The 27,012-nt window shown below is 42.6% G+C and overlaps 1 protein-coding gene and 1 long non-coding RNA gene across 16 annotated transcripts in view; one reads left to right on the top strand and one right to left on the bottom strand.

Moving 5' to 3' along the window:
• Positions 1–22,161, bottom strand: part of SMARCA2 (SWI/SNF related BAF chromatin remodeling complex subunit ATPase 2) — a 116,875-nt gene extending 94,714 nt beyond the window's left edge. For 2 of the 10 annotated variants that reach the window (XM_072922456.1, XM_030258815.4), the window contains exons 1-3: positions 21,992–22,161; positions 8,819–9,079; positions 685–808 (exon numbers count right to left, since the gene is read on the bottom strand). In XM_072922456.1, coding sequence (XP_072778557.1) covers positions 685–808; positions 8,819–9,043 — 349 coding nt within the window. In that variant the 5' untranslated portion in view covers positions 9,044–9,079; positions 21,992–22,161. Of the gene's footprint in view, positions 1–684; positions 809–8,818; positions 9,080–20,513; positions 20,760–20,922; positions 21,036–21,660; positions 21,782–21,991 lie in introns of those variants that run through there. The other 8 variants (XM_072922460.1, XM_030258820.4, XM_072922459.1 and 5 more) reach the window with 7 other exon arrangements.
• Positions 22,162–22,232: 71 nt separating this feature from the next.
• The window catches only part of LOC115491073 (uncharacterized), a 76,279-nt gene continuing 71,499 nt past the window's right edge, over positions 22,233–27,012 (top strand). For 4 of the 6 annotated variants that reach the window (XR_012053074.1, XR_012053072.1, XR_012053070.1 and 1 more), the window contains exon 1: positions 22,260–22,520. This is a non-coding gene — a long non-coding RNA (uncharacterized lncRNA). Of the gene's footprint in view, positions 22,521–27,012 lie in introns of all 6 variants that reach the window. The other 2 variants (XR_012053071.1, XR_012053073.1) reach the window with 2 other exon arrangements.

Here is a 27,012-nt window from a genome sequence, read left to right as displayed (position 1 = left end):
TCAGCTGGCAAGTTACAGGCTACAGTTTCAGTTGCATACCACTGAAAAGCACAAAGAAGTTCAGGACCACCTCCTAATAGATTTGTACACAGTACGTCACACCAAGAGCCCAGCATCATTTGGGATTCTTCAGAAGTTGCTGTAAAATAATTAATCATGCAATGTAGAAAGCTTCGTCTGCTGTTGAACTTATTAATACTAGCAGGTGTTTCCAGTTAAATCTCCAAAATACCAAGCTGCTCATAGAATGTATGTCCTTTTATGTTCCAACCTACAGGACACAAAGAAGGCACGTAGCAATGTGTTAAAAAGTTTCTATCTTCTGGCATAAAGACCATTGGAAAGCACTTTGATCAGCACTTGATGATAATAAATCATATTAAAATATATTTACATTTACAGTAGCCACATAAGATAAGAAGTAAGTTGGTGAGGTTTTTTTCTTTAGAGAAGGAAACTGAACTCTGTGATAGACTTGCCCCAGCTATAGACTTGAACCTTAGCTTTTCTTCAATATATGCCTAATGGATACTCCAGAAAGAAATGGGATTCAGCTATTGCCTTGCCCTGTTCAGCTTTTCCAAATAAAGATGAAGGGAAATAACTGGCAATCTGTTTTATGGAACCACAGACTCTTTGTAGAAGAGGCACCAAAATCACAGAGCATGCACAGTATGGATAGACCTTGGCTATGCTGGTCCATTGGACTCTGAGGTGGACCCATTCCAGGATGAGGAGGTCGCATACTCTTCATGGAGCCACAATGAACATCTTCAACCATTCCTTTTTCATGCAAGCCATCAATAGACTGTGAAAACAAAATAAGTATTTAGAGAGAGATAGTATATAAATCCACTATAAAAATATGAAGATACTAATTCAAAATCTTAACAAATACGTGAGGAGGAAAAACTTCTTTCAGCAGTTATTCAAAAAAAAAAAAACAAAAAATCAAAAAAAAAACACCAACCAAACAAAAAAAAAAAAACCACAGGAAGCTCTGTCCTGAAATCACACATTTAGAAAAGTATAAAATACTATCAGACTGCTTGTTCCATGTCTCCTTTTTGCCTTTTTTTTTTTCCTTATGAACTGTTTGGCAATGCCAGGGAGGCAAATTGTCCAAATACAAATACATAACCTGTATTGGCCTCATATTACAAAGCAGTGTAACACATACTAACTTATGAAAGTAGAGCCTGTGGCTTAACTTGAGTTATTTTTAGCCCAAACTTTGCCCTTTCAGTCACTGATTTACTGGAATGTTCCAAACATTGTTTCTCTTCAAAAACAAGGGTGACATTGCAGGAAGTAACCTCTTCTTCGTGTACAAAAACAAGGATAGACAGTCAAGGAAGGGAAAACAATACTTGTGTTCCCTAAAACTCCTGTCCCCTCCTACACTATAAAACTGGAGTTCCCATGGTACTTCAAACATGGAACAGTTCCAAGTGCTCTCCTTAGAGAATGAAGAAAAGATAGCCTGAAGTCTGAAAAACATGCTGAAGGCATTCTGGGCACTGAAAAAGGCTCCATAATAAAAACTGAAGAGCTCTGAAAGTGAAAACAAGGGAAAAGTAACATTGGAAGAAAGACGTCCCAAGAAACAATGAAGTTTTCCATGAAAGCAAAATTTATATCATATTCCTGTCTTTGTAAAGGATTGAGCTAATTAACTTCTAACTCGGAGCTCTGTAAGGCTTTGTATTAGGAAGGAAGAGACTGGCATCACTTACTTAGCCTCTCTCTACAGAAATACACAGCCCTGCCCCATTCTAACAAATGCATGCATGCACACTAAATGCTGCTCTTGCAAACCCTACTGTGAATGGAGACCTCATGGTCTTTTTTATCTAAACATACATCTATTTATTGAGAATTCTTTTAAAAAAGAGACTAAAGATAACTCATTCTAGTGGAAACTGTAGGGAGATAATTAAACAAGTGTGCAGGAAGCTACATCAGCTCACAGAAAAGAAGTCATATTTCTTATTTTTGAGTAATTTGTTGCCCATTACTAAATTTCAACAGAACTAAATAAAGGTCACTCTTTCTACGAAAGAAAATATAATTCTAAATTTCCATTCATAAACCATTTATATAAAATTTCTACTTTCAATTGCAATCATCAGATTTGACTGAGAATACCTTTAAACACACAGAATTTTTTGTTGTTGTTCAGAATTTTTTAAGGATTTCACTATAATTTTTCCTTTTCAGAAGTTTGGGTTAAAAGAAGGAAAGTTATAGAAAGGAAAAATAAAACAGATTTTTCATGTTTCACCAAATCATTTAATCATCATGACAGTATAAAAATATTTATGAAAAGAAATTATATCAGCAAAATACATACTACTCAAGAATCTATTTCTGAATACAAGAACTTGGGATATGGAATACAAATGTAGGCAAAGATGACTGACACATTAAAAATAGTTCTACTTTGCGAACCAAGTAAATCCCAGTGCCCTTTTCTGAGGCATGAAGATCCTCCCTCTCTCTTTGCCCCTTCTTACAAAGATAGCCAATGCAGAAGAGAACTCTTGCTTCACAATCTGTCCACATGAGCTGACTACTACAGAAACCAAAACACCTATAAAGCTGGACGCATTCTTATTTTGTCATGGTATGTGCTGGCTGCCATTATAGCTACCAAGAGGAGGAGACCTGCTGGTAACAGGATCTGATTTCCAGAACAGAAGACTCTAGCTGTACATTTGCAGCATACATAACTGTAGGGAGGGGTTTCACTGCACTAATAGGTGGCAACCATGAAACCTCTGGGAACACAAACAGCTCGGATGGGAGTAAGAAGGCACACAGCATGCATACATCAGAGGTACCAGCATAAAGAGGGTGGGCAAAGGAGATGTCAGTTAAAAAAAAGCTGCAGAGAAAAGAGAAGTAAGTATGTGGCCTTTGACAGAGGGAATTAAAAAAAAAAATCAAACAGGAACTGAGAGGTAGGAACATGACTATACAAGAAAACTTTAATTCAAGACAAGCTTCTATGGAGATAATTGATAATAATATCAGATTTTTGTAAAAAAGTATTATTTAAAGAAACCACAGACACAAAAACAAGTGTGGGAGACTGAAATGCTTCAAGTCTAATGGAAGAGAGACTATATATATAGCAAGAAAGGGGTTTGCATCTGTGTATTTGCTTATATGGTGAAAAACCTGAAAAGAAAAATCATTAGAACTCACAAAACAACTTTTTTCTAGCAAAAATACAAAAGATGAAGATGGCATAAACTTCTGTGAAATCAAAACTAATTTTAATTATTACACAATTGCTAATGTATGCAGACACTGGTAGGCCCAAGAATGTATTTCATATAAAAGAACCTCTACTGGCTATGAAAAAGCCATATACAATAGGGAACACAATTCAGCAGAGGACAGCAGTGGACTACAAGAACTAAGGAACAGTTAGTTCTTGTAAATTTTCTAAATTATTACATAGTTACAGAGCTCAAGGATAACTCTAAATCTATGCAACAGGTTAAAAATTACAGAGGGTATCCTAATATAATGTAATTTCTGTAAATTCTTCCTCTATTAGTTATTCATCCTCTATAAGTTATTAAAGCTGTCTTCCACAAAGACATTGTTGGGAGAAGTAACTTATATTACCAATAAAGCACTACTATCACACTGGGGTACTCTTTTTATTTGAGTCTTCTGATATGACAGAACAGAAGGGAAACAAAGTTGAGACATATTCAACTTAGAGTAGAAATTATAGTTTTGGTCCCCATAAGTAAGGAAATAAGTACTGAGCAGGCCAAATAAACAATGCTTCTAGAAACTGAGAGAGGGATGACCTTCAACTGTAGGCTACCACATGCCTATAGACTTGGCAGACTTACATAATTTCAAATGCATAAGGAAAATTTTGACTACAGTGCTTTTACTCTGAATTTAGCAACCAAGGTCTTCTTCTCACAGACGCATTGCAGTTTGACCTATTTTCAGGTAAACTGTGACATTACCATCTCCAGGGTTTTTTTGTTTTAATCCACCTTAAAAAAACCCACTGAGCAAAAACAACCTCCAGCCTTGAAATTAAAGACTGAGTACCAGATTAGTTTTCTTGTAGACCATACAGCTTCTGAAACAACGGAATTACAGAGGGCAAACAGCAACATGTTGTCATGTAACTGCCACAAAACTACAGAGCATAACTGAATGCATCCCTGATGGACAACCAGTCTGACTGTAGTTTTTGCAGCAGGAATTAGTAAGTTTTTGGCCACTAATTCCATTAATCTCTTAAAAAAAAAAAAAAAACACTAAATCATCACCATTTTATGTTCTCTGTTGATTTTTCAAGGTTGGCAATACTTCGTTTCTTCTTTACTAACGTAGATACAAACAACAACAAAAAAAAATGCAGGGAACATGCCTACTGATGTTGCATGCTGTTACTTCTAGGACCATGACAGAACTACTTTGATTCTCAGAACATCTAATGTGCATAGATCTGTTATCCAATAATAGCTGGAACGGCAAACCATTTGCCTTCTGTTTTAATGGAACATCTGAGTCAACAACTAACATATTTAGTAAAAACTACTGCATTTCTGAAGAATTTTTTCTCTCCCTCAAATTTTATCTCACTGACCAAAACTAGTAATATTGCCCATGACATCACTGTAATTATTCCACAGTCAGCAATCATTTGCAGTACACCCCATTACAAATTCACAAAAGAAGTGATTATGCATCAGGTTACAATTAAATGGAAGAGAAAATAAACCAAGAACTCATAGTACTTCATCCTCTCCTCAAGTGAGCACCATGCAACTTCAAAAACTATAATGCTGTCATAACCAAAAGTTAAGCAGCTAAAATCATGTGGTCCAGCTAATGCTTAAGAAGATAATACAAGCCTGTATCAGAGCATCACAGAACAGCTTGAGATGGAAGGAACCTCAAAGATCATCAAATTCCAAACCCCCTACAGTGGTAGTCTCTGGACCAGGTTGCTCCAAGTCCCATCCAAACTCGCCTCGAACACTTCCAGCAAAGAGACATTGACAGCTAATGGAGACAGCCTGTTCTAATACCTCACTATGCTCATAAGAAAAATTTCCTCCTAGTATCTAATCTAAACCTCCTTTCTTTCAGTTGGAAACCATTCCCCCTTATACCTGTCCTTGTTAAAAGTCTTTCTAACAGGCTCCCTTCAGGTACTGGAAGGTTGCAATGTCATCACTTCAAAGCCTTCTCTTCTCTAGGCTGAACAAACTAAATTGTCTCAGCCTTTCCTAACAGGAGAGGTGCTCCATCCCTCCATCAGCCTGGTGGCCTCCTCTGGACTCACTGCAAGAGGTCCACATCCTGCATGTGCTGGGACCCCAGAGCTGATGCAGCACTGCAGGTGGAGTCTCAACACAGCAGAAGGGTGGAATCTCCTCCCTGGCCCTGCTGCCCACCCTGCTCTGGATGCAGCCCAGGACACGCCTGGCTTTCTGGGCTGTGAGTGCCCATGGCTGGGTCAGGTCCAGCGTCTCAGCCACCAGCACCTGCAAGCCGTTCCCAGCAGGGCTGCTCTCCATCTGTTTATCCTCAGCTTGGGCTGATACCAGGAGTTGCCCCAGCCCAGGTGAAGCACCCTACAGCACCTTGTTAAAACACTTAATATTTCCACAGACCCATTTCTCAAGTTTTTCCAGGTCTCTCTGGATGGCACCCCATCCATCAGACATTGTCTGCACCACTCAGGTTGGTACCATCTGAAAACTTGCTCAGTCCTGTTGCCCATGTCATTAATGAAGACATTAAATAACACTGGTCCCAAACCAGACCCCTGAGGAAAACTAACACTACTTGGCACTGGTGTCCATCAGGACTGTGAGCCATTGAGCACTTCCCTCCAGATGTGAATGTCCAACAACTTTCTTATTCATCTAACAGTCGACTCATCAAAACTATCTCTCTCCAATCCTAGCGAGGAGTGTTGTGGGGGACTGTGTCAAAGGCTTTACAATTCAGACCAAAACCACGTAACCGCGTTATGCCCCAGAGGAGCTTCTATGTGGATGCAAAAAGAAAGATTAGGGCAAGGAAGGTAGCAATGCTTTCTTTTAACATCTTTCAGCTTCCAGTTATTTATTCTGACAAGATTCTGTGAGGGTGTTACAGTTTGTCCATTTAGCAGTATCCCTGACAGACTTCATAAGTATGCCTTCTTAAACATAGCTGTGATACATCCAATATACACTTCAGTAAAATCTGGACCTGTATTTTGCTGGAAATCTGGTTGATAGTCCTTAAGAATCCAGCAAGAACTGCAGTTAAGTTATCACTTCTGTCAAAACTGCGTTATGTAAACTAATAGCAAATTTTCCTGTGGAAAGGTCTTATGGTTAGTAATAATAATTACACAATCTTTAATTTTCATAATACCAGTTCTTAAGTAAACATACTTTAGGAATTATTATTTATTAACATAAATTTGTTTCAATCAGTGTTTTAGCTATTGATTGATCCTTTGGATTTTTTAAAGATTTTTTGCATTACATTATCATTTGTAAGCTAGTCATACATCTAACACAGAATACAGCTGTTTCACTTAAGCATGTGAATTTTAAAAGGAAGAGCTACATGCCACTGCATACATGAGTATCCCACAAAGCAATTGCGTAACTGGGACACTTTTGGTGCAATCCTCCATTTTTACTGCATCTCATTAAAAAACAATGTTATGATATATGATGCCTTGTAAGTCAACATATTTTATATTGCACTAAGCAAAAAGAAAATGTTTATTTGGTCCAGCTGCTGGTGGCTGACCTGTTTTTTAATTTCACTGAACAACATTCCAGTAAGATTTGCAAAATAATCTAGAGGCATCCTTCTACATAATTTCTTAGACCCTTCCAACAGTTATCCCAATACAATATTTCTGGAGTTACACAGAAAAACAGACCCCAAACCTCATCTAGATCAAAAATTAACTAAGATTTTATTTCATTTTTTCTTTTTTTCCCCTGTATCAGCTCAACAGACCCATTTTCTAGGTTAATCACACATATGTGAAGACATGCTGGAACCTCTGAAGTAGAAACCTAGAAGACAACAGCAAGCCTGTTGCTCCTAAAATGAAGACTTGTGAAATTACAGTCTTTATTCCATTATCAAAATGAAGGTATAGAAAAGGTAGAGTAATTTACTGTAACTATACTGAATGACCATCTTTGAATTAGCTATCCAGACCCTTCGTGGTGCATTTTTCAAAATATTTCAATGCCACCTCAATGGGAGAATTTTTGCTCTGGCTCACAGAATCTTGTGAGATGCTCTCTGAAGTCACTGAAAGAATCTTGTGGGATGACATTTGTTGGTTTGTTTCTAACTACACCCCAGGACTCACTGCCTAATATAACAGTGTAACAGGATATATCAATACATCAAAAACATAATGTGTGAAGCATTCAGCCGTTCTATGGAAAATTCCTGGTGCCACCTTCTTCTTCTACAGGTAAAAGAAAAATCAAAAGGAATGAAGGACATTAGAAACCTGGCTATGAAGTCTGGTGACAGAGTATGAAAAGCTAGTTGTAACTGACCCTCAAAACAAAAAAAATGCCAACTGCAAATGTCTAATCTGGCTAACAGCTAAATCAGATACCTCAAGATTCAAAGGCAAAGGTTATAGCTACTGCACATACTGACCTCTCAGGAATTACAACAGGTCAGTGCAAATGGAAAGCTGGATCACAACCTCCTTCACTTCAGCTAGTCTTTGTGTTATTAAAATATTTTTAGTGCTTTGTGTAAAAGATGGTAATGTCATGTTCCCACTGACCGGATACTATTTTAATGAATGAAATTGATCCATATGTGAGAGTGTCAAAATGAAGACGTCATTTCAAGACGAAAATAAAAACATGTTTCTATTACTTTAAAACAGTTTTTTATTGTAATTTTTTCTTTATATTCATATAACAATTCCCAGTGGAATCAACCAGACTTGCCAAAATGTTTTCAGTATCTTGGCTCTGTAAGTTGCTACTACATATTTCTGAGTAGAACATCAGTGCAATTGAAATTATTCTGTGTTCTACATCTCTGGTATACAACCGAACAAAAAATGACAATACATACAGAGACTGTTCTCACAAAGGAATTTCCACAGAGGCAAGTACTTCCTCAAAGCAAAAAATATTAATGATAGTCTGAGCACACATAGTCTAATTTTAAGGGTATAACAATAACCACAGAAATGCAATTATTGACATTCTACATGACATAGTTTTATATTCCTTTGTAAGATGGAGTCCTTATTAAATAACTTGAAAGGCATGTTTTTTAACCACATTTTCAATATGGAAGAGTAAACAAATTTGTAATACAAATCCTTTAAGGTGGATTAAGTTTGTTTTGGGTATGTTTTTAAGACAAAGAATTAACATTTCATTCAAAATTAAAAACCACCACAGAAAAAAACTACATCTAAACAGACAAGAAGGAGAAAAAAAGTGGTTAGAATGGTGTGCCTTCAAGTTTTAACACTATCATTCATTTTTTTCTCTGTAGTAACATGTCTTACTGAAAACTACAGTTTACAAATGAAAATTTCCTAACTACTAATTATACTTCAAAGTAGTCTACTAAGAACATGGAAGCTGTTCTTAATCTGATATACGAATAATCTTTTTTAATAAAGAAAGAACTAAGAGTGTACCTGAAGTTCTGCAAGTGATGTGTAATAGCAGTTAAGAAGGACTAAATGTAGTTTAAGTAGCTCTTTTCATCAATGGAGAGAACTCTAGAGAAAAAAGGTTCACTTGTAATAAACTATTACCTTATGCATTTGATGCATGCCTTCCTGTGGATAATCTGTAGGCCCCATTGTTGGCATTGGATGTGGGACACTGGGCGGACCAGGACTTGGCCCCATCATGCTGTGAACGGAACCAGGAGACGGCCCTGGTCCTGGGCTAGGTCCCAGAATCGGTCCAGGCGAAGGTCCTGGTCCAGGGGAAGGACCAGGATGAGGCATGGTGCCAGGATCTGTAGGCGTGGACATCTATTTTCTGTCTCCTTTTCAATTAGCAGAATAGCTCTAATAACAAAAACAAAACAAAAACAAAATCACAATGTCTATGTGACATTAGGGGCATGGCAAAAAAAAAAAAAAAAACTACTGGCAGTTGTTACACACACACACACACACACATGTACATACATACACATGCAAGCTGCCACCAGCAGAAAATGCTTACACAATCCTTAACATTGCCCATTAGCTTGATCATCCTTCTAAAAACCCACTAGAAAGATAAGGATCCTGATAATTCCATCAATTTGTGGACATTTGTACGGTAGCCACAGAACAAAGCAGCTGGTGTGCTATGAGAAACATCTACCAGAAAACAGTTAAACCGACTTGCTATCACCAGATGTGTCATGTGGGCCAAGCAGAGCACAGTAGTTACTAAAAGCAGGAAAGAGAATAGGGCACCTCTCTAACCTACATGTTAAACTATCTTTCCCTAAACAGCTGTGACTAGCTTGAAACTTGTACTTGTAAAATTCAGGGAAAGCATTAAAAGGATTATTAAGACTATTTTCAGAACTTTTTTTTCACTTGCCCGAGTGCACTGAGACACACTTGGAGCCACCACCAGCCTGCCCTGGAGCGGCTGAGTGGGCACAGGCGGAGCCAGTAGTAGTGACTTAGTAGTAGGTTGCAACACGGCCTCACTGCCCCCAACCACCTCTTGCTGAGGCAAACAGCTCCAGTTTGGAGCCATGGACTGCAGTGAGCAGGGCTGGAGCCAGGGGAACCACAGGGGAGCACTGACATCCACCTGGGACTGGCAGCTTGCCCTAGAGCAGCCAACTGGGCATAAGTGCAGCCAGCAAGCACAGCAGCTGCTCCAACTCTCTCAAATGGGGTCCCAGTGAATGTGACCAGGGCACACTGGCAGCGCCCTTGTATGACCATTTGGGAGCAGCCAACAGAGGCAGTGAACAGACCCAGGAGCTGAAGAAGAGGGGCATTCTCTTATTAGTGAATGCCCCGTCAGGTACGGTTTTTTGACATGCCACAGAGCTCATTCCCCCTGAAGTCACTGCACCAGCCATGTCAGAAGCCTCCAGCCAGCTAGACTACTCATTGGTAGATGTAGCTTTTCAAGACTTAGGCTGCCAGGAGCACCTAAAGCCTCTCCAAAAGGCTGAGACTGACCATCACTCCTGACAAAGAAGATGTGTTGTTTTAAGTGAGCTGTTGCCAGGTTAAGGAGCCATGGATGAAGCGAACAGCCTGTGCAGTACTTGTGAGAATGAGTGAGAGATTGACAGGCTATTCTCACAAGTCTCAAACCTCCACTGAAGAGAACATGCAGGTGGACTCAGAACCCTTCCAAGCAGGAAGGCAGAGATCTCTTGAACACAAACACTGGAAGCTGGTCACTGACCACACTAGGCAGCATTCTTCCCCCTGAAAACTTGAAGACAAGAAATAGGACTGGTACCATTTACAAGAAATATGATGCCCTGGAATGGGCAGGACAGTCAACTGATGAGGTAGACAAAGGTCCTTCTGGGATGGGGGAACCATCCGTAGCAGACAGCCTGCCAACTATCATCACAACTGTTCCTGTTAATTAAAAGGGAAAGTTAGTTGATACAGGTGACTCCTTCTTAAGGGCACCAAAGGCCTGCTATGCAGACCAGACCCAAGCCACAGGGAAGTCTCCGGCTTCCCAGGGGCATGTGGTTCCAAAATTGGATGTCATCGGCAGAATCTGCTTCTTTTTTTTAATCATGGCATGGTCTATGCAACAGTTGGTGTACTGATACCTGAAGGGATATACCTTTTACAGAGTGGAAAAAGGGTTCCACCACAAGAGCTAGCAGGTCTCATTGCAGAGCTTTGAACTAGACTGGAAGGCAGGAAGGGATAAAACCAGGCTTCCCAGTGATAAGCAATGAGATGGCACACTGGAACTTGAGGAAGTGTGATCATCTATCCGCTCCATGAGGTGTAGGCTAGAATGAATTACATGCATGAGAAAGGAGCAAGGTAAAGTAGGAGTATAGCATTGTTTATAATGGAGGGACAAGAATGTATGGAGCTTACAACTGGCAACAGCAGGATTGAGACCCCCTGGGTTAAGATTAAGGTATAAACAAATAATGAAGATGTCATCATGGGAAGCTGCTATAGATCACAGGCACAATAATGAGAGTAATCACAAGAAACCCTCAAATTTCTCCTTATGGCACAATTCAACCTGCCAGATGTTAACTGTGGACACCACACAGCTGGCACAATCAAGTCCAGGAGATTATTAAAACACCTGGATGCCTCTTCATGGTTCAAGTACTAAGAGAGCTAGCTAGAAAAGATGTTCTCCTTGATTTCATACTTGTTAACAGAGAGGGTCTCAAGAGTGACATAGTGATTGGTGGCATTCTTGGCCTCAGTGCCCACAAAGTAATCAAGCTCAGAATCTCTGACAGAAGGAAAAGTGCCAGCAAAACCTCAACTCTGGACATGAGGAGAGCAGACTTCCAGCTGCTCAGGGAATCAGTCAGTAAGATAACCTGGGAAAATGCTTTTGCAGGTGCTGGGGTCTGTCAGTGCTGGTCATGTTTTAAGCACCATCTTCTAAGGGCACAGGTAGAGGCAATTCCCCAGGTGAGGCAGAAGATGGCTTGGCTGAGCAGGAATCTCCTTTGGGAGGTAGAGGCAAAAAAAGGTGTAGGCTCAGCAGAAGTAATGTCAGGTGACGTGGGAGGATTACAGAGATGCTGCTCACCACTGCAGGGAGAAAATTCGTCATGCTGAAGCTCAACTGCAGATGAAGCTGGCCACAATTGAAGGGGACAATAAAAAGAGGGGTTTTACATGCCTTAATAGCAAAAGACAGTGGACAAATAACATTGTCCTCTTACAGGATGAGGATGGTCACCGCACAAATAAGGACATGGACATGGCAGAGATGTTTAATGCTTTCTTCACCCCTGTCCTAAATGTCAATGATGGCTTAAGGGGTCCCAGGGCCCTGAGCTGCAGGACAATGGCTGTGAGAATGATCAACTGCCAGTCCCCTGTAAATCCACAGGGCCCAATTGAATTCGTCTGAGAATACCCAAAGATCGGGCTGATGTCATCATGAGATCTCTCTCAATGATTTTCTAATGGACTTGGGACTCCAGATAGGTCCCAACTGACTGGAAGCTGGCTGATGTCCCAGTTTTCCAGAAGAGCAAGAAGGATGAGCCTAGAAACTCCAGGCCTAGCAGTCTCACTTCAGTGACTGGCAAAATTATGGAGAATACTATTCTGGGAAGTATTGAAAAATACCTGAGGGACAATATATTCATCAGTCCCAGTCAACATAGGTTCATGATGGAAAAGTCATGCTTGTCCAAATTAACTTGCTTTTACGACAATGTGACCCACGTATTTATCAAGGGAAGCCAGTTGATGTAATCCTTTTGGATTTCAGTGGAGGTTTCAATATTGTCTCTCACAGTATTCTTGTGGACAAAATGTCAGCCTACAGCTGGGTAAACACATCACAATATGGGTAACCAACTGGCTAACAGGCTGCACAAAGGGTTGCAGTGAATGGGGTGGTATCAGGCTGGTGACCTGTCACTAGTGGAGTTCCACAGGGCTCCTCCTTAGGGCCAGTGTTCTTAAACACAGTATCACAGAATGGTTTGGGTTGAAATGGACTTTTAAGATAATTTAGTTAACAACTTCCCTGCCATGCACAGGCACCCCTTCCAGTGGATCAGGTTGCTCAGAGCCCAGTTCAACCTGGCCTTGAACACTTCCAGAGACAGAGATCTTCAACTTCTCTCATGAACCTGTGCCAGTGGTTCACCACCCCCACCATAAAGAACTTCTTCCTAACAGGTAATCTAAACATACCTTCTTTAAGTTTAAAACCACTGCTCCTTGTCCCGCCACTGTGTGGCCACACAAAAAGTCCCTCTCCCACATTTTTATAAAGCCCTTTTAGGTAGTCAAAGGCCACAGTGGGGTCTCCCTGAAATATCCTCTTATCCATGCTAAAAACCCCTGCTCTCTCAGCCTTTCCTCACAGGAGAGGTGCTCTATCTAACATTCTTTAAGGCCATCTTCTGGACCCACTCTAACAGGTCCAGGTCCTTCTTGTACTGGGGACCCCACACCTGGACACAGCATTCCAGGTAGAGTCTCATAAGGGAAGTGTAGTGGGGAAGAACCACCTCCCTCACTCTGCAAGCCACATTTCTTTTTATGCAACACAGGGTGCAGTTGGCTTTCTGGTCTGGAAGTGCACATTGCTGGCTTACCTTCTTAAAAGACCTGGAAGAAAGATTTGAAGGTATTGCTAAATTTGCAGATGATACAAAAGTGGGAGGAGCTGTTGACTCCCTCAAGGACAAAGAGGCCCTACAGAGAAACCTAGGAATAGGAAGACCTGGCCATCACCAGAAGTATGAAGCTTAACAAAGCCAAATGCCAAATCCTGTGCCTGGGATGGGGCAATCCTGGATGTGGACTGGGGAATGAGATCCTGGAAAGCAGTGCCATAGAAAGACACCTGGAGCTCCTGATCAATGGAAGGTTGAATATGAGTCAGCAGTGCTGTGGCAGCCACAAGAGCCAAGCGTGGCCTGGGGGGCATCAGGCACAGCATGGCCAGCCTGGCAAGGGAGGGGATTGTCCTGCTCTTCTTTGCACTGGGGTGGCCTCACCTCGAGTGCTGGGGGCAGTTCTGGGTGCCACAGTAAAAGTGAGATACAAAAGTATTGGAGAGCGTCCAAAGGACGACACAAAGATGGTGGAAGGTCCAAACCAGAAGTACCATGGAGCAGCTGAGGTTATTTGGCTTGTTCAGCCCGGAGAAGACAAGACTGAGGGAAGACCTCATTGCAGTCTACATGTTCCTAACGAGGTAAAGAGAAGGAACAGACACTGTCACTGTATCTCTTCTCTGTGGTGACTAGTGACTGGACCCAAGGGAATGACCTGAAGTTCTGTCAGAAAAGTTTTAGGCTGGATATCAGGAAAAGTTTCTTCATCTAGAGGGTTGTTGGGCAGTGGAATGGGCTCCTCAGGGAAGTGGTCACGCCACCAAGCCTGACAGAGGCCTCTGGCACCTGGTGTAGTTCTTGCAGTATCCTGTGGAGTGGCAGGAGTTAGACTCAATGATCCTGTAGCGTGACTTTCAGATCAGGATATTCTGTGATTCTATGACTTGGTACCTTGGGATCCTGTTTCCTTGCAAGGTAAAACAGAGATGCCTATGAAGCTTCTCAGTTCAAAAGTCCAAAGTCACTAAGTAGTCCTCCACAACCCCTCAACATGATCACAAAAGGAATCAACTTATCAAATGTTCATAACAGCAAAGACCATAGCTTTCTCTGAGAGGCCCATGTTTTGTATTAAGGACAACACACATTTCCACACAACAAATAGTTTTCACATGTGTCAATCATGATATTGCAAAATCTAAGACTGACACTCTCACAGCTAAGTCACTATGTGCACTGTAAGAGAAATTCAATCCATTTAACAAAGCAGATACCTAGCACCACCACTACCATCCAGAAGAACATATACAGAACCATAACACAATCAATAATAAAAGTGCTATCAGTATACAGTATCCCAAAATATCTTATTTCATAAAAGACATCTACCTATACCCATGGATTAAAATGGGTATTAAAATCTTCCCCTCTATTCACCTATTCATCCTATTTCAAATTCAATGCGCAATTCTCATAAAAACTAGCTCCAGTCTCAGGTCCATTAGTTACAATGCCATTTACAATTACATTAAACATATCCTGCATGCAAACTTGAAAAATGTAAAAATCTTTTTTTTGATAGGATAGCAAGTGTCCAAAGTTTGAAAAACAGTAACTACCAGAGATGAATGTCTGCATCACTTACACCAGACCAAGTCCCTTCATCACCTTTCTCTGAGCGAAGATACATCTCACATAACTGGGAATTGTCTTAAACAGATTTGTATTCAGATATTTTGTATGTCAGAAAACAAGAAAAGAAAAATTATAAAATCTATATTGGGGAATATAAAGTATTGGAAAACACTAGATAAATGCAAGCAATAAATCCTGTCTGAAGACAGTCATAGAAATAAAGAGACAAAGGAATTTTCTCTGGCAATGGTAGTCCACAAAACTTAAAAAAATGCCACTGACCTAAACCAGAACACAGTATGGCTCTCCCAACTAAGCATCTGTTCACAGAATTCACCTGCTAAAAAGTTTATAGTTCAACATGTTTCAAAAATAGCTTAGTTTGTATTTATTAAGTCTGAGACTGTATTAAAAAAACCACAGAAATTAGACACGCCGCTCTTATTAAAATTCAGTAAAAGCCAGATATGTAATTCATTTAGGCCTTTATGAAAGTCTCATTAAAGTCAAGGCAAAAATCTACAAAAAGCCAAGAGGTCCAACAGCAGCCAGGTTCCATGCAGATAGTACTGGTATTATTTTGGCTAAATTCTGGTGCCTGCAATGAAAAAAGCAGTATGAAGCCAGCTCCCTGCCAAAAGCCAGTGCTGACCTATTTCTTTGGACTGCTTTTAATGAGTGTTGCCTGTTAGAATTAAAAAGCAAGGAGGAAGGAGAGGCAAAAAAAAAAAAAATAGTAAATGTTTCCAACAAATTACAAGACTACAGTGAAATGAAAAAAAAAATCTTATTGTTCTAATTGATAAGGCTCTTGGTCCTGATTCTTGAACACCTTACATGTTGTTTAATTGTTTTTCATGTGTCCAATCTTACAATTTCCTCAAAACACTCACTGGAGTAGTATTATTCACGTGACTTCAAACAGTTTTTTCTTCCTGAACGGTAATCCCTTACCACCTCTTAGATCTATTTACATGAATATGACCAATTCTCTTTGGTGGACAGCCCCAGATGAACCACTGGCAATTGAATTTGCTGTGGTGAATCACATGGCTCTTCCTGTGGTCTCAGAAAATTTCTCCACCTCTGCTGGACACAGCCAGAGCTAAGGCAGGGAAATAAAAAAGGCATCTATCATATGTCCAAGTAACTTTAGCCATATCCAAATACAAACAGCCACAAAACCAAGAGATGAAGATTAAGGGAGACTTAGCATCTCTACTCAACTATTTCTAGATGAAACAGTTTAGGACAGTGAATATCTGCACTGTGAACAATTCTAAATAACAGTCTCTAAGCATAAATGTTTCTCCACTATCATTTTATATACACTTAGAAAGTTTTGTAGAGGTAACTAATTCACTGTACAATATGGTCTTCATCAGTTCAATGTTTCTATCACATACGTTTTGGTATAAACCTGCTATAAACCCACAGGTAACAAAGGCAGGGATTTTTTTTTCACATGAGGAAGAATTAGTAGATCCCAAATGAAAACACAGCAGGTAAAAAACCATTTGCATTACTTTGGAATTCAAGACCAGCTGTACATCCAAAAAGATCCAGGGATTACAGACCACTTTGATAGGGCACACACCAAGCCTAAGAACAGATGGAGCAGTGAGTATTTAGCTAGTTCCCTTAACCATACAATATAGTTTCTGCCTTTCCTCTCAACCTAAACTGAGCCTCAGACAGGATGTTTTGGCCACATCTCCTGCCTTGGATATGCAGTGGACACTAATGAAACCATACTGCTTAGAGCATATGAAATATGGACCCACACAACAGCCACACAGACACTGCAAAGCTGAGTAACTTTGTCTTCACGAGAGAAATAGTTACAATCTACTCCTCCCCACACATTTCCAACGGCAGTCATGATTCACAGCTGGCTTTGAAAAGATACACTGTAAAGCAGTGATACACTATAGGCTATAGCAGTTATCTTTATTATACTACCATAAAAAACATAGAATTTTACTATCAGTGATTTGTATTACTTGCATAATCTGCTAACTATAATCAAATTAATACGCTCAAAGTAGAAGAGCTGATTAGTAATGATACCTCATCATCACCAAATAACTTATCATACTTAGAAGCAAATCAGTGTTTTGTATTGTACAACTTCACAGGACATTCTGCATTACCTTGTATCATTATTTAACTACTGTCATTTCATTAAATGAATATTAAAACAATAAAAATGTTTACATGAGACAATAAAAATCAGTGAGAAGACTCAAATCTTCAACTAACATATACCAGAGTTACTAGTTCACATGAGAGAAGCCAAACACTCAGATCCTGCCTTTGCATGCTGATGTATGCCATGTCAGTGTAACTTGAAAACCTTCTGTAAGGGAATCTGTACCTTAAAACACAAACCACAGAACCAGAAATGCTGAACCTTATGTACTTATCCAGACACCTGGGCCTGAAGAACAAAACCTGTGCCAGCACTCCTTTAGCTGCATGTCTAGCTCTGTACCAGAAACTGTTGCAGGCATCCCCACAGAGCTCGCAAAACAGGTGGAATGCTTACACCAGAAACTTCATTGTGGAGTCACGTAGTGTAAGAGACAGTTTACTTCAGGATGATAGTCAGTCCTCCTCACCTTGAAATATTCTTATAGAAATTCTTACTCCTACTGCGTAGATATTTCTGCTTTACATAAAGTTCAACTTCTCTCAGCTGCTCTAGCTTATAGCCTACCCTCTCAGGAAAAACTAACATCAGCAGCAAAAAGTGACTCGTGAACAGCTGGGAGCTGAAAGTACTCAAGACTGTCAAAAGGCAAAATCACAAATCCAAGTACACACAAGTTAGGCTAAGCCACACTGCCAGATTTTACTGTGAAGACACTAGAGCATAGACATATGATCTTTTCTGATAGCTTTGCTGCAGAAGACAGTAGCCTTCAGGAAAAGGAGAGCAGATAGCTACAGCCAAAAGTTTAATTGCCATCACACAATGTCGAAGATCAATCCCATATTTGATAAATATGTAGATTCCACTGTAAATTTCAGGCACAGAAAACTGATACAGGACACTACTGAATGGTCATGGATTAAGTTTTCATACTGTGAGCTTTACAAAAGGTATTAACCACATTATTGAAGACTGTCTTCTCATTTGTTTCTAAATAAAAAGCCATATAAGATGCAGGCAGAAGGAAAGGAATGCACCATGTTACCGACAGGCTTTGGCTTTACTTAAACCGGAAAGAAGACGAGGCAGAAGCAAGAAAATTGTTTAAAATACAAGTTACTTGTACTTAAAACATGTATTTTCTGAAAAAACAAACTTTCATTTTAACATTTCCTCCAATGTCCTGCCTCTAAATGATCCACCTAGGTGTGCAAACTCTGAAGTGACAAATAGTAAATATTCTCTGCCAACTGGAAACAAACAGGAAAACATTAATGCCTACGAAGTAAAGACTTTATACACGTGTCAGAAACAAAGAAAACAATTTTCCATGTTAGTCTTCTCATTCTACTGTATTTACAAACTATCAAAGCTGTGTTTAAGAAAGCTTTACTTCCTTCTCTTATTCATCCTTCTCTCTTTTATCTTGGAAATAAGTCATACGCTTTTCTCTAATGCCAATTTTATGACAAGTGATCTTTATGCCATAATTTTGTGTTTACTATTCCAGTAAAGAATAAAAAAAAAACAAAAAACTCCACCTAATCTGATAAAGTTCAAAAGTGATGGAGGTCCAGGAAACACCTATTACAGAGAACTCTGACAGAAGCAGGAAACACACAGAAATGTAATAGACATTTTTATGAGTAATTTACAAAAATATTCTAAATCATAAATAGAATGAGGAGTTTCCTCCTGAAAAGGATCACTTGTAGATCATAGCAATATTACTCATCAGGACGACAAAAAAACACAGGTAAAATGTAGATATTTTTTCAGTTGTTATTGTGCACATTTTGACCTTAAGAAGTCCAACATAAACTGAGGGAGATAGTAATTTCAATATATAAGGAGGTAGTAATTTCAAACACACTTTTGTCACGAATATATGTAATATAGGTATGCAAGCTGAAGGACTTTTTCTCCTGTTAATTTTCAAGCCTCAGTTGTTGGTGAAAGCACTTTTCAAACTTGACAAGATTGGTTCATAGATTACTTCAGAAATGAACAAAAGAAAAGATCTAAAACAGCTTTGAACACACTCTTTTGGCACATGTTCCATCCAACACCACAGAAATACCAATCTTAAAGCAGAGAAATAATTAATGAGAGAAATACTGTTTTTAATATTTTTACTCTCACCTCTGGCAAGTCCACATATTCTGTATGATCCATACTAAATTTTAAAAGTCTACTATCCATACAGTATTTTCTCTTTCTATCACTGATATATATATATATATATATATATATATATGTATATAGAGAGAAAGACATAAAAACCTGCCTTGAGGCAAACCCATCCTTCTGACACACTACTTTTTTTCCTTAGAATCACAAAAGAACAAAAGAAACAAAGTCAGAGACAGTAATAGGGCAATTAGGTTCCCAAAGAGAAAGTGTGCCCGTATTTGCACAACAATAGTAACTTGCACAGAGGAGACTACCCCACCCCGAACAAGCAACTGGTACACTACCAAAGGAATTAAATTCTGGTACAGAATTGTGTATCGTTTGGGTCTTAGGGTCTGTGGTTAAAACCACTTAACACTTCAGAAAGTTAAAGCAAAACAAGAGAGAATGCAAACGGAACAATGCCGTGTCACAGACCCCAGATCAATTCTACAATGAAAGCATGCAGAATACAGCGGAAGAAAACCAGACCAAACAAAAAACGAAAATCCAACAACTTTTAATCTTCAATTCTTCAGCTGGTTATTTACTTGCATAATCATATTCTCATAAATATTCATAAAAATATATCCTAAAAAGAACAGCATTAACCTAACATTCGATAACTCCGAATATCAAACATTATTAATCAGATATCAAAAAAACCAAATTCGGTACGATGTATGTAATCTGCTGACACTTTTACACTCCCTTTGCTCGACCATAACGCACGCTCAGGGAAAAAAACAAAACAAAAAACAATCCAAGCCAGTCGTTAAACTGTAACTTCAGATCGAGTTTAGAAGAGCTGCAACTTTTCCAGCCGTGCGCAGTTTGTAGTTCCACCATTATAAATTTAAGAGGGGAGGAGACAAGCCAAGAAACTCCATTTCTGCACCGTGAACGCAAGGAAGAGCCGCGGCAGAGGACCCGCGACCCGGGAGCTGCGGGGGGCAAGGGCGGGCGCTCGCTGCCTCGGCGGCAGCCCCGCCGCTCCGCCCCGGGCGCTCGGGCCCTGCCGGACGGGCGGTGCGCAGGCCTCGGCGCCGGCCGCCCGCCCGCCGCCTCCCCCGCCAAGGCGCCGCGGCGGGCGCGCACCACCAGCAGGGCCCCGTTTTCCCCCCTCCAGCCCTTCTGGAAAGTTTTCTCCCCGGCCGACAAGCTGTAAAACGTCCCTGCCTTGAAATGCGGCCCCGCTGCTGCCTGCCCCCGCCCCTCCATGGAGCAGCGGGCGCGCTGCTGGCGGCGCTGCCCGCGCACGGCCCCGTACCTCGGCCGCAGGCAGGCGGGCGGGTGGGCGAGCAGCCGGGTCATGCCTCAGGGCTGAGCCGGGCCCGTCTCCCCGCCTCTCCTTCCCTCCGCCACCATGTCACGCCGACCAAACATGTCTGTGCGCCTGTGTGTGGCGGCGGTGACTTCCTGATCCGCCGCCGCTGGTACAGGCGGAGGGACGGGAAAGGCCACCCACCCTCCTATCCTCCCCCCGCCGCCGCCGCCGCCGCCCGCCTCTGCCCCGCTGCGGCCCGGGGACGGGCTCCGCTGCCTCCCGGCCCCGCCCGGCAGCTGGCTGCAGCAGTGCTCTGCCGCCCACCGCCGCCTCCGGCTGGGCACAGAACTTTTCCAGGTGCCAAACACCGCTGTCCCCTCTCCCGACATAGGGGCAGGCGACCCGCAGCTACCTGAGCATCCGCGCGCGTTTGCATCCTGGCTCCCGCCCGGCCGGGTTAAAAAAAAACAAATTTCCGCGCACACCGGAAATAAAACGCTTTTTTGCTTGGCAGGCGATTCCAAAATTGTAAGCGCATGTTTTGTGCTACTCTGCTTGGAGGTGGGGAGGAGGAGGGGGGTGAATTTCTGCAGGGAAAACGGGAGGGGTACGACGACATGCAAGCTATTTTGGGAAGTAAACCGCGACACCTTTCCAGCAGGAGTGACTGCACAGTTAAAAACAAGAGACCGAAAAGCAACAGGAGCCGCAGCCCTGTTGGGCTAAAGTCCAAGCCCCCGCTTCTTCCCCCTCCCCGGTGTGTGCGATGTTTGTGACAGGCACGCAGCGATGATCCGGATCATGGCCTCCCTGGCTCTGCCGGGGAATGTCGCTACTCTCCTCGCAGGCGAGACCGCTCCCCCCTGCACCATGTTCCTCCCCCCCCCCCCCCCCCCATGCCTCCCCACTTCCCCTTGCTCGGCTGGGTCTGAGCCAGCGTGTGCCACGGCGGAGAAACAGCCCCACCGCACCGCGCTCTGCTGCCTCCGGGCACCCTGAACTTCACCCCGCGACCCCCGGCAGCTGCAGCGGAGCCTCCCCCGGCCCGTCCGTGCGGGCCGTCGCTGCCCAAGGATCTATTTGTGGCCGCTTCGCCCGCAGCCCGTGACGCGCTCGCTGGGCGGCAGGACCGAGAGTGCCGCTGACTCACGAGTCAGCCACCGGCGACTCCGTGGGGGTTCTGTCGCTCCCACTCCGGAGATCCGCATCTTGATTATTCCAGAATAATACCGGATCAAAACTTTCTTCTCTCCACCCACTGGGGGATATAAATATTCGGGAGGGCCGGGCACCGGGGAAGGTGGGGAGAGGAAGCAGGTGGCACGGCGGCGCCTGGGACCGGCGGTGCCGTGCCCAGGGAAGGGCAGCGATGGGGAGAGGGAAGGTCGGCACGGAGCGAGCCGGCACAGCCGGTGACAATAAAGGACCGTGCCGGGCACGGGGAGCTGACGGGGTTGGACCGAGTTGCAAGTTGTATTTACCTTCCGCCCGGGCGGAGCGCCGTGCTGACTGTCGCTCCTCTCCCCCCTCAGTGAGTCACCCGAGTCCAGAACCGGAGCGAGGGACTAGATCACGAACATGACTTCATTGATGACAGCCATTCCCTCCTCTTCCTAAACTCCTGCCCCTCCTCCGGCCCCCCCTTCGCGTTCGCCACTGCTCAGACAGCGGTGTTGCCATTGGTCGGCCAGGCAGGGAGTGCCCGCCCCCTTGCGTAGACGGGGTGGTTCTATTGGCTCGGGGAGCTGTCGCACACGCGGGAGGCCGGGGGGGCGGAGGTGTGCAGGCGCGCGCGGGGCGGGGTGCGCTGCGCTCCGCGGCGCCGTGCGCAGGGCGAGCGCTGCGCTCCCGCGCGGCCGCGGCAGCCGGCCCTCACTGGGGTGGCGCCGCCGCGCCCCTCCCGGCTCGCCTCCGCGGCGCGGAGAGAGGGGCAGGACCTCTTCGCCTACGAGGGCGGCCGCAGGGCGCGGGCGGCACTCCCGGGAGTAGTTTGGGGAAGAGGTGAAGAAGGTGCTGGAAGTGCGCTGTGCCTCTGCCCCGCTGGAGGGGCGGGGAGGAGCCAGGCTGACGGGCGTGGGATCAGCTGTGTCTGGCTGTTGGGAGTGTGTGTGTCTCTGTGTGTGTGTGTGTGTGTGTGTGTGCGCGTGCCCAGGGCGGGTGTCTCTTCCCCGTTAACATAACAACACGTGTGGGGGGAAAGCTTCGAGCCCATCCCCTCTGTCCGGTAGCAGAGGTTCTGTCGTGAGCGGGCTGCCGAGAGCATTCCAGCGGAACCGGCCCGCCGGCAGGCTGCGGCTCCGGCGACGGCGCCGGGGCTGTCCCGGCCCCTCGCGGGGCAGGGCCGGGCGGCTGCGGAGGCACCGGCGGATAGAGCGAACCCGGGGGGAGAACCGCGGTGCAGCTCTTGTTTCTGCGCGACTGGGAGGGGAAACCGTGCATTGTGTTGCTTGCTTCCGTTTGAGTACGTTTTTTAAAGTTGGTTTGGAAGGACGCTTTCCAGTTGTGTCCTAGTGCTGCATATTTTTGGGGGGTTTTGGTTTTGGTTTTTCTTTGTTGGGTTTTTTTGTTTTGTTTTGTTTTTGGGGTTTTCTTTGATTCGTTGTTTTTTTTTCCTGTTTTTGGGTTTTTTTGGGGTTTTTTTTTTATGCTTCAGGTGATTTACGTGCTTTGCAGCAGGGGCTGCAGAGCTCCCATGTTTTTTGTACAAGCTGTACCTGTTCATGTAACAGGCGACTAAGTACTTCATTAAAATAATGGGCCTACCTGTCTGAGGGTTTGTGTTTTTTTCTTGAACACGGGTTGTAGAGGTAAAAAAAAAATACCGCCAGACTACTGTACGTGGTGTTAGAGGTAGTTACGGTTTTTTTAAGATCATGTCACATGGGGCAGTATTTGCCATTCTGCAAGTAAAATTTCACTTCGTATGGAGGAGTAAGAATGTTCATAGGAACCTAAGTAAAATCAGTAACTACTACAGATGCTCAGGTGACCGAGTTTAAGTGAAGTTCCTGTGCTATGGTCAGGTGGAGTAGTTAAAGACCTGAAACAGTGCTGGGAGCGCCAAATGCATCTTATGGTCTTAAAAGTGACAGATATTGTTTACACGGTGTTTAGAGTGGAGCTCGTTTTATTCAAATCACAAATTTGCAATGCTGGCAATACAATGCGAATTACTACTGTTCCTGTAGTTTTCCAGCTTAATCGTCTTCATTTTATTTTTGTTTTAATGTAAATGGCCAAAATGCTGAAAGATAGGTGTGTAAGAATCAGTGCTAACTGGATAAAGCAAAGTATCAATAAAGTAAAAAGTTTAAAAGGCTGTATTTTCAGTTCACCATTGTCATTGAAAAATATTTACTTGGGAACAAAATCAAAGAAATTTAATCATTCAAATCTTAATATACAAAATAACTTACTATGTAAATCTTTTTATTGACTTGTAATTTAAAACTTTGGTTTTAGCTTTGTCTTAAGCTGCAAACTGGTGTCTAAGTGATAAAAGAATGTAGTTAACATTCTTGGAACATTATGCTAATGGAAATGAAAGGGGTAAAGAGATGCTTTTTCATTATAATTTTTTTCTTAATACTGAAACTCTCATTAGGCAGTCATTTGCGTTTGTCGTTTGTTTTTCTTCCTCCATTCCCTAGTGTAAATCTGAGGACTGTTTGCCTTTTCTCTCTGCCAAAGAGACAACAAACATTAAATAATGGAGGGGAAGCTTTCTTTCAAAACAACTCAACTGTTTGCTGGATTCAGCAACGCTCAAAACATTCTAAACCAGGTCAAGCCATTCTTTTTGTTAGAAAGTATACAGAGAAGAAAAATAAATAAAAAGTTAATCTTTTAGAGAAAAGAAGAAAGGTTCTCTTGACTCTGGATTAGATACAGCTATATTTAGTTAATGATTATGTTTATTTTGGGAAGGTTGCAGCAGCCGATTTCATTTTGAGAGCGTGAACATGCCTGTTGCTGGTGTCAGTCTGAATGCTTTTTCTTTTTGTGTTTTGATGAAGTACCATTGAATCTCATTGTAATCTGTCTGGAGTGGGTGGGAGACGTGAGAGTTTTTTTGTCAAGTGAGGCATGTTCACCTGATATGAAAATCTTAATTGGAAGGGTCAGTAAGGCTTCCCTATATGAGCCTTAAGTAGCTGAAGCTTTGTGTATAATGAATATGTAAACATGATGAATAGTCACATGCTATAGGATAAATTTGGTTTCCCCCATTAATTTATCTAATATAGCAAAAGGAAGAAAAGATGAGGGTCCTTAACTTGAATTAAATGGATATGGGCATTAACGGTAAAATAGCATGTAAAATTTTCAAACTAGATGAGGTACCACTACAAAAAGAGGTATTTCTTTGACTAACTAGATATGTTGCTGTGGAGCTAAAGATTGTTTATTTGAAGAATTATACCAACACAGTAAGTCTGTTGAGAACCTGATGCATCAGTGGTACTCTTGAAGGGACACTTCTACCAAAAGGAGGTCATTACCACCAGGGAGTTGCAATTGTTTACAGCAACCTCGCCATTACCACCTTGAAACCCCTGCTGTAAGAGTTAGGGCTGCTATTTCTGTGTTTGCTATCACTTGTCTGCCAGAGACAATTGCACTCACTGCAACAGAAATAGCAGAAAAGATTACATTTTAGTATTTCAGCTGCTTTAGCCTGGGTGGTCTGTGAAAAAGGGCTTAAGCTAGAACATTCCAAGAAGATAGCTTTATGCTCAGGCTTCTGCTTAATAATGTTCTTCCATGTGTCCAGGGAAATCATAAAGAAGTGAACTTGGCCATCCACAAGTTCATGGGCTCTGATGGGTTCCTTCATACCTATGAATGCTGGAAGAACTAGTAGACATGATTGCTCTCAGATCTTTGAAAGGTCATGGCAGTCAGGAGAGGTGTCACAATACTAGAGGACAGCAAGTACCACCCTAGTCTTCAAAGGGGGCAAGAAGTAGATTCTGGGATCTACAGGCCAATCGGTCTCATCTTAATCCTGGAAAAGGTAATGAAACGTTTCATCCTGGAGGCCACCTCCACATACCTGGTGGACACAAAGATGATGAAGAATAGTCAGTGTGCTTAACTAACCTGATTGCCCTCTATGCTGAGACAATTACCTGTGTGGATGAGAGGGAAGAGCAGTAGACGTTTACCTGGACTTTGAGCAAGGGTTAATAACACTGTCCTCTGGTGTTATTCTCATAGGCAAGCTCAGGAAGTATGGGCTGGATGAGTGGACAGTGAGGTGCCAGTTCTCACTGCAACCTCACTGTCCAGCCCAAATTTCCTGAGCTTGAACTGCAGATCCCCGAGGGTTGTAATCAGTGGCACAGAATCTCATTGGAGGCCTGTCTCTAGTGGTGTCCTCAAGGGCTCAGTACTGGTCCAGTATTGTTTAACTTGTCAGTCATGGGTAGATGCCTCCTCACCAAATTCGCTGACTACACAAAGCTGGAAGGAGTGGCCAGTACTCAAGAGAGCTGTGCAACCCTTTAAAAAGACTTCAGCAGATGAAGAGGTGGGCAGAGAGGAACTGTCTGAAATTCAACGTGTCCAGTTCTGGGCTCCTGAAGAGGAGAGGCATGTAGCTCCTGGAACATGTTCAGCTGAGGGCAGCTTAGGTGGGGTCTGGAGCATCCCAGCTGGGACAGGGCCTATTCAGTCTGAAGAAGAGAAGACTGAGAGACGATCACATCAATATGTATAAATACCTGATGGGTGGCTCTCACGAGGATGGAGCCAAGTTCTTAGTAATGCTGAGTAATGGGCAGAACCTGGAACATAGAAACATCCACATGAACATGAGGAAGAAATTCTCTACTAATTTAGCGCTGGAGCAGGCTGCCCAGAGCAGTTATGGAGTCTCCTTCCCTAGAGTACTTAAAAGCAATGTAGACAAAATTCTGACTACCATGTGCTAGGGGATCCTGCTTGAGCGAGGAGGCTGATGACCGCCAGTGAGCTTTTCCTGACCTACTTGTTAAAGGGGAACAATACTTTCCCTGAAGTAGGTGAATCCTGGAGGGAAGGTTACTCTTTAAACATCTGTTGTTGTGCCACTTTACATGAACATACAATACATTGAATGTAGAGTGTATCTCAGTCTGGTATGATTGACAGCAAAGTCAATTGGAGCTGGTTCAAGCTTTTCCTTCTCTTGTGGAAAAGTAAATTACTATTTAATTTAAAAGTAAAACTTATATTCAAACACACAACTTTTATTAATGTGCTTGTACTTATACCCATTTCCCCTTAGCCTTTTTTTTTTTTTTTTCCTGGAGACATGCTCATCTATCTGCATTCACAGGTTTAAAAGATAGAGCCTGTTAGCTGTTTCAAAGCAGCTTCATTTGCTCTAAACTTTAAAGGTGTTTTTGTGAGTCTGATGTTAAAAAGACAATATTCAAGTGAGATATTTTCAAGGCTAAAGAGAGGTTAATAGCAATCTTCTTGGTCAAAAGATGCTTTCTGAATACATTCCAGAATA

This window comes from Taeniopygia guttata, chromosome Z, assembly GCF_048771995.1.
Source record: "Taeniopygia guttata chromosome Z, bTaeGut7.mat, whole genome shotgun sequence".
Classification (NCBI taxonomy): domain Eukaryota; kingdom Metazoa; phylum Chordata; class Aves; order Passeriformes; family Estrildidae; genus Taeniopygia; species Taeniopygia guttata.
Note: the sequence above shows the minus strand (reverse complement) of the source record. Positions and strands in the feature narration are given on the sequence as shown.